The following is a 10,111-nucleotide window of genomic DNA, read 5'->3' as shown; positions in this document are numbered from 1 at the left end:
TCCTGGATTGAATTCACTATATTAGCAAATTAATGGATATCAATGTGCTTATTGGAGCGCTTTCTATTGTTCTCTCTGCTGTCTGGGATGCTGGTGGAGGCAGATGCGATAGTGGCATTTTAGAAACTCCAATTGACACATGGATGTGCAGGCAGGGAACATTATTTTGGCATCCTGTGCTGTATGTATGTTTACAAAGGAGAAGATAAGTCATACTTGCTTCTTTCCTCTGATCACTTCAGCAATCCAAACTGAAAGACACATCTGTCTAGGGCTCATTGAGTTTCATCTGCTCTTTTGAATAAGTGACTTAAGTTATTTAAAGGGGCTGTCACACTGTGGCGACCTAATTCGCGAGTTAAGAGTGTCTTCAACCTTCAAGCTCGAGGGCACTCGCCTGGAAAACCTCGATCTGGATCGACTGACCGCGTGCACACACACACAAACGCATCGCAAAGGTGGGGGCCAGGGAAAGGGGGGAGCGCTGTTAAATTCAGACCTGTGGTGAAGAGAAGGTAAAAGACGGCTGGCACACAAGGGCAAGGCCTTTTTTTGGGAGGGGGGGGGAGAAGAGTGGAGACACTTTTAAGAACTATAATAAAGTTAGCGGGCATTTTACCTAATTTTCCTTGGTCCTTAAAACTCCAATGAGCCAATCAAAATGCCCAGTCAGCGAAGGAGATTGCCTACAGCTGCCCTCGACTGCCTGTAACTAAATAGCGACACCACACCACAGCACTACGAGTTAAAAAGAACCAGGCCGACCAAATTTTACTCCCGGAAAATTTTTCAACATGCTGAAATTTATTCTGCGACAGCTGTGGCCGCGAGTATTCGGGAACTTCCCTCGAGCATGAAAGAGTTCCAGTTACCTCATAGGACCACGTGACGACCATGCTGCAAGTTTGAGTCGAGGGCAAACTTCTCCAAACTCGCAGATTAGGTCGCCGCATTGGGACAGCCCCTTAAAGCTCCAAGAAAGAGCGGTGAAATATTGGAAACAAAATCTAGTTGTTAACATGACCATATTGAGACCTTCATGAGGAATATAATGTGGGTAGGCGGTGCTCAAAAAGCTTATCAGTATTTCACCAGATAGAGCTGTTATATAAAAGCCTCACCTTGCTCTCTACACTAGATCGATAAAATGGAACTGCAGAACAGTATTGTAGTTTTAATTTTCATAAGTTTAACTGGTGCAGAAATAAAATTGCCACCTGAGTTTATGATAATTGGTGGCCCTTTAACAAATGCTCTGGTGAATACTTTGGCTAAAGATGAAGATAAATATCAGATGAGTGATTTCAGTGTGGAAGAAGGCACACACTTCTTTTGTCTGGACCCTCTTCCAAGGTATTTGAAAGATCATCTTCTAAACGTACAGCAAAAAGGTATTTCCCATTACAAAGTAATGCTTCCTTGGGCTAGTATTCTATCCGAAGATATATCTGAGAAGGTGGATCCTATCCAAGTGAGGTGTTATTCAAATCTCCTAAATGAATTAAGAAGTGCAAATCTCAAGCCTGTAATGGTTCTGTGCAACCCTCAAAGTCTGACCGTGAAGTATGGCAACTGGGAGAATGGAACACTTATTGATTCTTTTGCAAATTATGCACAATTTGCTTTTGCAACCTTCGGAGAAAAAGTTGAAATCTGGATAACATTTGATGATCCTTCAAACATAATATCCAAACACAAAACAAAAAACACTGAATCTTCAGCAATCAGGAATATAATCCTTGCCCATGAAAAGGCTTACAAAATTTATCACAAAGAGGTGGCATCCAAAGGTAAGGTTTTATCAATTATTTACCATTTTAATCTTTTTCTGGTGGCTCTGAATATCAGTAACTTTTTTGTTTTTGTTTACATGCTTTCTCTGGGTGTTTCAATGTCTTTATTGTACATAGGGAGCAGAGATGCACACAGTATTTCAATTGTGATCCACCAAGACAAAAATACCATGAATTATTTTCCAGATATAAACTCTTATATTCTCATTTCACACATATTCCAATGTCCATTTGTTTTTATATTAGTATTTATGTATTGTAGTTGTAGTCATGAATCATTTTCCCATCTACCCCATTCTAGGTATTTTCCCCTGTCCACAGAATAAATTATTGGTTCTCTTGCAATTCTAAAACACCACTGTTTAATTGAATTTGGCTTTCTTTGCTGATCACTTTGAGAACCTTCCTTATATGTAGTCAGTTCTACACCCCATCTAGTTTCTAACTCCAGTAGCAAATAATAGAGCAATGCCAGTGTTGGAACTAACTAAACACCAGAGGATAATCAGAGAAATGTTTAGTTTCGTGATACAGCACGGAAACAGGCCCTTTGTCCGTGCCGACCAGCGATCCCCGTATATTAACACTATACTCACTACCATTAACATTACATCCACTAGGGAATTTTTTTACATTTACCAAGCCAATTAGCCTATAAACCTGTACGTCTTTGGAGCATGGGAGGAAACCGAAGATCTCGGAGATCTCCTTTGATGGGACAATCTTGACTCCTGTAGCCTGCGGTGGAGCCCTCCGCAACGGGGCGATCAGCTCCTGTATCAGGGGAATGTCAGCTCCCTCGTGCCGGCGATCTAACCGCAGGTCGGGGCTGGTCGAACCTCTGCGTCATTGGAGCTTGCCGACTTGGTCTCTCCTGAGACGGCATGCCCTTGATGGTAAAATCCGCAGGCCTGCGGTTGGAGCGATCCCAGGCAAGGAATCTGCCCCGATGGTAAGTCCACGCCCCGCAAGTCAGTTTGTGTGAATTAAAGAAGGTGCCAGACCACCAGTTGGTGGAAAGGCGGTGGTGGACCTGTATTTATTTGGGGCATTCGCAATTGCTTCATAGCAAGTAAAATGGCAAAATTGGCAATGAATATGCACACGTATTAAATGGGATTTGCAGCAAATAACTCATTGGCTGAAAACTGCTTTTGGACATTAAAGCCATAAAATAAATGGAACATTCCACATCCAGCAGGTGGGGAATAATCAGACACTCGTGCCTCAAAGTGAAGAACATGTGTCAGGAGCTCAACTGATTTTTCTTGATAAGCTTTGCCATCCCATTATGCAGCAGACAGGAAATCAATTTAACATTTCTTGTGAGGAACAGGAGGAATAAATAACAACAGTGCAAGAATATCAAATTAGATGTTCAAATTCAATGCTGGGCCTCAAATCTACACCATATTTTGATTCAAAAGCATTCTAGTTACTGAGCCAAAGTAATTTCAAAATTAGTTTTCCCACAATGAATGATCAAAGTACGAAATGAAATTTTTAAGTATTGAGGTCGAATATCTGACAATTGCCCAAGGGTAATTAGCAGCAAGAGTGAAAATATAAACGGAGCAAAAAATAAGTTCAGCCACATGATCTTCCTTATCTATTTAATATAAGAGATAAGACAAGAGGCATTTATTGTCACATGCACCAACTGGTACAGTGAAATTTGGGGTCACCATACGAATAAAAAGAGAACAGAACACGATAGTCTTTAACATAAACATCCTCCACACAGCGAAATCAAAGTTTCCCATTGTGAGGGAAGGCCCAACGTTCAGTCATCCTCTTTAATGTTCTTTGATGTTGACCTGTGGTTGTGTTTATTAGGCAATATATTATATTGTTTGACTATATAAATAATATAATAATAAATTCTGTCATCATAGTCTAAAGTCAACAAAATAAAAACCTCTGCTCCCTTTCCAAAGCTTCCACATCCTTCCTGCAATGGAACGACCAGAAATGCACACAATAATCCACTTTTGAAACCTTAGAGTATTTTAAATACTTGTAGGTCTTGCAATCAATTTTCATATTTCTTGCGATTTTAGTTTTATATTCTATCTCAGTTAATAATTTTTGATAATTTTGTTTTGTTTTTAAATTCTCGCAGTACTCGACATTTCTAATCTTCCAGGCAATTCAGAGGCAACTACCACACCCATTCTTGCTGTTGGGCCCCATTTCCATGCTGTATGGCTATGACTCCGTAACGATATTCCAAACAATTGCAATTCTTTGCCATTCAGTAAGATCATGTATGAATCATTACTATCCGCCCTGTTCCTCAAAGCACAAAATGACACTTTATTTAAATTAATCCTGGAAAATAGTTAATCATTAAATGTTTTTGTAGTCTTCTCGAATAAAGGATTCCAAATATATTCAATCCCTTGAGTGGGTGGATTTTTCATTATCTTGCTCCTCGCAGGCCAATGGGGTCCAAGCAATTTTTAGTTTGCAGTGCGGAATTAGGCCCTTTGGCCCACCGACTCTGCACCGATCAGCGCACATTAACACTACCTTGCACACACTAACGACAACGGCAAACTCGTAGTCAGGATAGAACCTGGGTCTCTGCTCGTAGTTAGGATAGAACTGTTATGGTGCCATCCTTGGAAGAAACAGCTCCTGAGTTTACTAAAACTCCTCTCATACTTTTATATGTCAAGACCACTCTCATTTATTTAAAGCCCAGAGAACATATCACTGTCAATGTTTACATATCACATATCAATGTTTGGGACAGACCCATCATTTATTTATTTGCCTCTGTACTCCACAATTTGAGATTTGTAATAGAAAAAATCACATGTGATTCAAGTGCACTGTCAGATTATATTAAAGCCCATTTTTTATACATTTTGGTCTCACCATGAAGAAATTACAGCTGTGTTTATACATAGTCCCACCATTTCAGGGTGCCATAATGTTTGGGACACATGGCTTCACAGGCATTTGTAATTGCCTAGGTGTTTTTAATTGCCTCCTTAATGCAGGTATAAGAGAGCTCTCAGCGCCTAGTCTTTCCTCCAGTCTTTCCATCACCTTTGGAAACTTATTGCTGTTTACCAACATGAGGACCAAAGTTGTGCCAATGAAAGTCAAAGAAGCCATTATGAGACTGAGAAACAAGAATAAAACTGTTAGAGACATCAGCCAAACCTTAGGCTTACCAAAATCAACTGTTTGGAACATCATTAAGAAGAAAGAGAGCACTGGTGAGCTTACCAATCGCAAAGGGGCTGGCAGGCCAAGGAAGACCTCCACAACTGATGACAGAAGAGTTCTCTCTCTAATAAAGAAAAAAACCCAAACACCTGTCAGACAGATCAGAAACACTCTTCAAGGAGTCAGTTGTGGATTTGTCAATGACCACGGTCCGCAGAAGACTTCATGAACAAAAATACAGAGGCTACACTGCAAGATGCAAACCACTGGTTAGTCGAAAAAATAGGATGGCCAGGTTACAGTTTGCCAAGAAGTACCTAAAAGAGCAACCACTGTTCTAGAAAAAGGTCTTGTGGACAGATGAGACAAAGATTAACTTATATCAGAGTGATGACAAGAGCAAAATATGGAGGAGAGAAGAAACTGCCCAAAATATAACAATATAACCATATAACCATATAACAATTACAGCACGGAAACAGTCCATCTCGACCCTTCTAGTCCGTGCCGAAACACATAATCTCCCCTAATCTCATATACCTGCGCTCAGACCATAACCCTCCATTCCTTTCCCGTCCATATAACTATCCAATTTATTTTTAAATGATAAAAACGAACGAAAAAAGAAGTTCCCCCTCATGTTCATGTTACCCCTAACCTTCTGTCCCTTAATTAAAGATCCAAAGCATATCAGCTCATCTGTGAAACACAGTGATGGTGGTGTTATTGCCTGGGCATGTATGGCTGCTGAAGGTATTGGCTCACATCTTCATTAATGATACAACTACTGATGGTTGTAGCATAATGAATTCTGAAGTGTATAGACACATCCTATCTGCTCAAGTTCAAACAAATGCCTCAAAACTCATTGGCCGGCAGTTCATTCTGCACCAAGACAATGATCCCAAACATACTGCTAAAGCAACAAAGGAGTTTTTCAAAGCTAAAAAAAGGATCAATTCTTGAGTGGCCAAGTCAATCACCTGATCTGAACCCAATTGAATATGCCTTTTATATGCTGAAGAGAAAACTGAAGGGGACTAGCTCCCAAAACCAGCAAAAGCTAAAGATGGCTGCAAAACAGGCCTGGCAGAGCATCACCAGAGAAGACACCCAGCAACTGGTGATATACAGGAAACGCAGACTACAAGCAGTCATTGCAGGCAAAGGATATGCAACAAAATATTAAACATGATTACTTTCATTTACATGACATTGCTGTGTCCCAAACGTTATGGTGCCCTGAAATGGCGGGGACTATGTATAAACACTGCTGTAATTTCGACATGGTGAAACAAAAATGTGTAAAAATGGCCTTTATTAAAACCTGACAATGTGCATTTTAACCACATGTGATTTTTTTTCTATTACAAATCTCAAATTGTGGAGTGCAGAGGCAAATATATAAATGATGGGTCTTTGTCCCAAACATCATGGATTGTCCTCTCAGTCAATCTATCTGTTCAGGTCTTTTTTTTGTGCCTGATCTCAGGCACAAAATTGCAATTGACACCCTATTTATTTTTATTTCAAGCTCATTCCATTTAAGTGTAGCACAAATTTGTTTACTCTTTCATGTTAATTTTGTGCACAGTCCCAAATTCCTTTGAGCATAATCAATTACTGCTTCCCCATTAAAAAATATTCTGTTTCTATGGAGACGTTTAACCGTCGCAACATATGCTTTCACACTGAGTAACAATTTAAGTATGTTTACAATCACTAATATTCTAATGGAAGTTCAAAAATACCCCATGGAATTAAAATCAGTATCTAAATGTAAATATGATACTTCATTACCATTCCATCACCTTGATTGAAAATGATTATCTAATGTGCATAGATCAAAATAAAACTAAGTTGCTGTGATTCAACCACTTTATATTTTTTGGACAGTAATATACTAATCCTGTGTAGAGCAACTGGTTGATGACCTGAAAAATTAAAGATATTTCTGTCTCTATAAAAAGTACTTGAGCTACTCCATATGCTCACCATTTTCTGCGAATTATATTGTATGTGGTCAAATCATTAACAAATCAGATGACAGCTTTTTGTAGCTGATTAAAGGCACTTTCCTAGCAATGTACCTTTAATCATGAATTAATCATTCTGCTTTAAAAATTCTTGATAGAGATGAGAGAAATCTCTGTATGATGAAATAAAATAAGCATAAAGTGTGATAATTATTTTCCTCCACTGCCCCATACAGGAGGAAGAATGTCTCTTGTTTTCAATATTAACTACATGATTTCTCCAGATGTTATATTCCAGCAAGTTGTCAAAGCGGTGAGATTTCAGATTCTTAACCTTGGTGCCTTATTTATTCTATATGTCAAAAATAGTTACATTATTATCCATATTACTATCAATTATTTTATTCCTGGCAACTGCTCTCGGGCTTGAATTATACTAGTAAGATTAACACCTCAATGTGGATAATCATTTCAAACCTATAATGAAGTAATGTACAAGACATAGCATCTAATTGCACATTCTTATTCAACTGACTGAAGCTCAAGACAAAAAAAAGAATGAAGCAAAAGCAGATTAAAATTCTTACGTCATCAACGAACAAACCATTACACTATTTGCACAATTTGAGAAATTGAATCCAAAAAGAAAATTGGTTTCTGATATTTGTATACTTAAAATTAAACATTTAAAAAATCCGAGTATGTGAAACATCAGAAACCGGCATTAAAAAGCCTGAATAGAAATTTGTAATTGCCATCACCTTTGAAGTGCAAGGAATGTGACTGTCAATTTAAGCTCAGAGAGTTCCTGCAAAAAAAAAACAATTCAATTGAAGTTGCGGGATAAATTAGTGTTCTGCGTTGGTTGAGTAATAAACATTGGACAAGTCACAGGGAGAACTGTCATTCTCCACTGAATAGTGCCCAGGGGTCTATGATGTCCACATGAAAGGGAGAACATGGTTTCCCTGAAAGATGGTACTTTTGGACTACACTATATTGTAATATGGAAAATACTCATTCAAGTTTTAAACAAATACTTTTTTTTTACGTAAGAATGTTTTTCACTGTTCTCAAGGTATTTTCTGCTTTCTATGGACAATGTAAATGCTGTTAAATGGAGACATTTAATTACTCCACTCAGGTGCCAGTTAACCCCATCCCCAGCTATATCTCCCTACCACTTGCCAGGCTTTGTCCTCTCCCTCTCCCCAATTCCAATCAGTCTGAAGGAAAGTCCAAAAGACCCAAAATGTCATCAGCCCATTCCATCCAGAGATGCTGTCTGACCTGCTGAGCTCCCCCAGCCACTTTGTATTATTGCTCAAATGATATTAAGGCTAAGATTGAGTCACCTGTGAACTTACTACAAGCTGTTACGTAATTTTCACTTGAAAATTCCATGCTCCTTTAATCTGAGTAAAGACAGCGCAGGAAAGTAGTAACTTGTATCCCATGTCAGCACTGGAAGATAGAAGGAAGGGAAGTCCACAGTCAAGTGATCATTAATGTTGCAGGATGTTCAACTAAAAGATCTGTGCTTACCCTGGATTTAATACGATGCTGCATATTATATGTTTATAAGAGTTGAACAAATGTTTTGGGAGCTGCAGAAAATATTAAAAGATTTTTGAAATTTGATGTTTCCTTATCATAAAATAGTTATTTTTAATTGCAGGGAATGGTGGACTTGATCGCCCTAACAGTGCCATATGGTTGTGAGTCTGATCAGAAGGCAAGTAAAGTATTATAGAGCATTCTCAAATTTTGATTATAAGTGAACCTACAACTGCACTACTAGGGTGCATTTGTTTCTTCATATACTTGTATGAGATCACCAAGAAAATAACGAAAATAGAAATGTCGGTTCTTATAACAAGTCATCAAACCAAAATGTTAACTCTATTTCCCTCTTCTCAGATGATTGTTCTCAGGATTCTTATTTCAGGTTTCCACATCTACATTTTTTCCCTTTCAATTAGAAATTGAGGAACCAAGCATTGCAGATTTGTGGACGACGCACATTAAATGATAAAATGTGAAACCCAAAAAGAATATGAATATCATTTTGCTGAAATAATTTGCTTTCAATTTTTCTCAGTATATTGTTCTTCATCTGTTTGTTAAATATGTAGATAGTTGTTGACATTGACAGTGATAGTAAGCAATACCCCTCCACTAATTTGCTGATATTTGTAGTTCAGTAGCTGTCACTCTCCCAACTAGTTTCTCCATTCATTGGAATGTATTTTGCTACTCTCACAACAACAAGAGCATGAGATTGCCCAGAACTGTTGAAATCCAAGAGTCAAGAGTGTTTAATTGTCATACGTACTGGCAAAGGAACAATACAATTTATACAGTGATACAGGCGCAATGCATTCTACACCCTCTTTGAACAGAAGCTCGGTGGAGAAACATCATCCGTCCCGCCAGTCTCGGATGCATGTGTAGCAGCAGTTTTAGTTTAGAGATACATCTCGGAAACAGGCCCTTCAGCCCACCGAGCCTGCGCTGACACACTAACACTATCCTACATATACTATGGACAATTTACAATTATACCGAGTCAATTAACCTACAAACCTGCATGTCGTTGGAGTGTGGGAGGAAACCAGAGCTCCGGAGAAAACCCACGTAGGTCATGGAGAGGACATATAAACTCCATACAGACATACAAACAAGCAATCGTAGTCAGGATCGAACCCGGGTCTCTGGCACTGTAAGGCAGCAACTCTACTACTGTGCCGCCATGTCACCCATTTACTGTGGCAGACATAAGATCGATCTTCCTGGAAGTGAATCCGTGGAAAGGAACTGGCCCAGTAGGTGTTCTTGCCATGTCGCAGGATTTGTGCGGATTAGCTGGCAGAGTTATTCACAGACTTCTGTGACCTCTTACTACTCCATTCTGAAGTCTCCACCTGCTTCAAGAAGACCATTATCATCCTAGAGTCAAAGAAAAGTAAGGTAGTGTGTCTGAATGACTACCGTCCAGTGGCTCTGACTTCCACTATCATGAACTCCTTCAAGAGACTGGTGATGGCACACATTAACTCAATCCTCCCAGCCAGCCTGAGTTGCAGTTTGTTTACCATAACAAAAGGTTCACAGCAGACACTATCTCCGTGGCCCTAAACTCATCTCTGGAACACCCAGAAG

General features: G+C 39.1%; 1 protein-coding gene across 1 annotated transcript; it reads left to right on the top strand.

The window, feature by feature from the left end:
- Positions 1 to 992: 992 nt before the first annotated feature.
- LOC129699150 (lactase/phlorizin hydrolase-like) lies at positions 993 to 4,007 on the top strand. Its single transcript, XM_055638818.1, has 2 exons — positions 993 to 1,847; positions 3,916 to 4,007. The coding sequence occupies exons 1-2, from the start codon at positions 1,148 to 1,150 to the stop codon at positions 4,005 to 4,007; spliced, it is 792 nt and encodes a 263-aa protein (XP_055494793.1). The 5' UTR covers positions 993 to 1,147.
- The last annotated feature ends 6,104 nt before the right edge of the window (positions 4,008 to 10,111 follow it).

The sequence above is a fragment of the Leucoraja erinacea genome, chromosome 7 (genome assembly GCF_028641065.1).
Source record: "Leucoraja erinacea ecotype New England chromosome 7, Leri_hhj_1, whole genome shotgun sequence".
NCBI classification, from domain to species: domain Eukaryota; kingdom Metazoa; phylum Chordata; class Chondrichthyes; order Rajiformes; family Rajidae; genus Leucoraja; species Leucoraja erinaceus.
The sequence above is the reverse complement of the archived record's forward strand: the minus strand, read 5'-3'. Positions and strand labels throughout refer to the sequence as shown.

What these genes read in the sequence shown, in the direction of transcription:
- LOC129699150 (XM_055638818.1), top strand. Translation starts at nt 1,148, where the DNA reads ATGGAACTGCAGAACAGTATTGTAGTTTTAATTTTCATAAGTTTAACT. An exon ending in TCTGGTGGCTCTGAATATCA is followed by an intron (nt 1,848 to 3,915) that starts GTAACTTTTTTG and finishes AAATTCTCGCAG; the next exon opens with TACTCGACATTTCTAATCTT.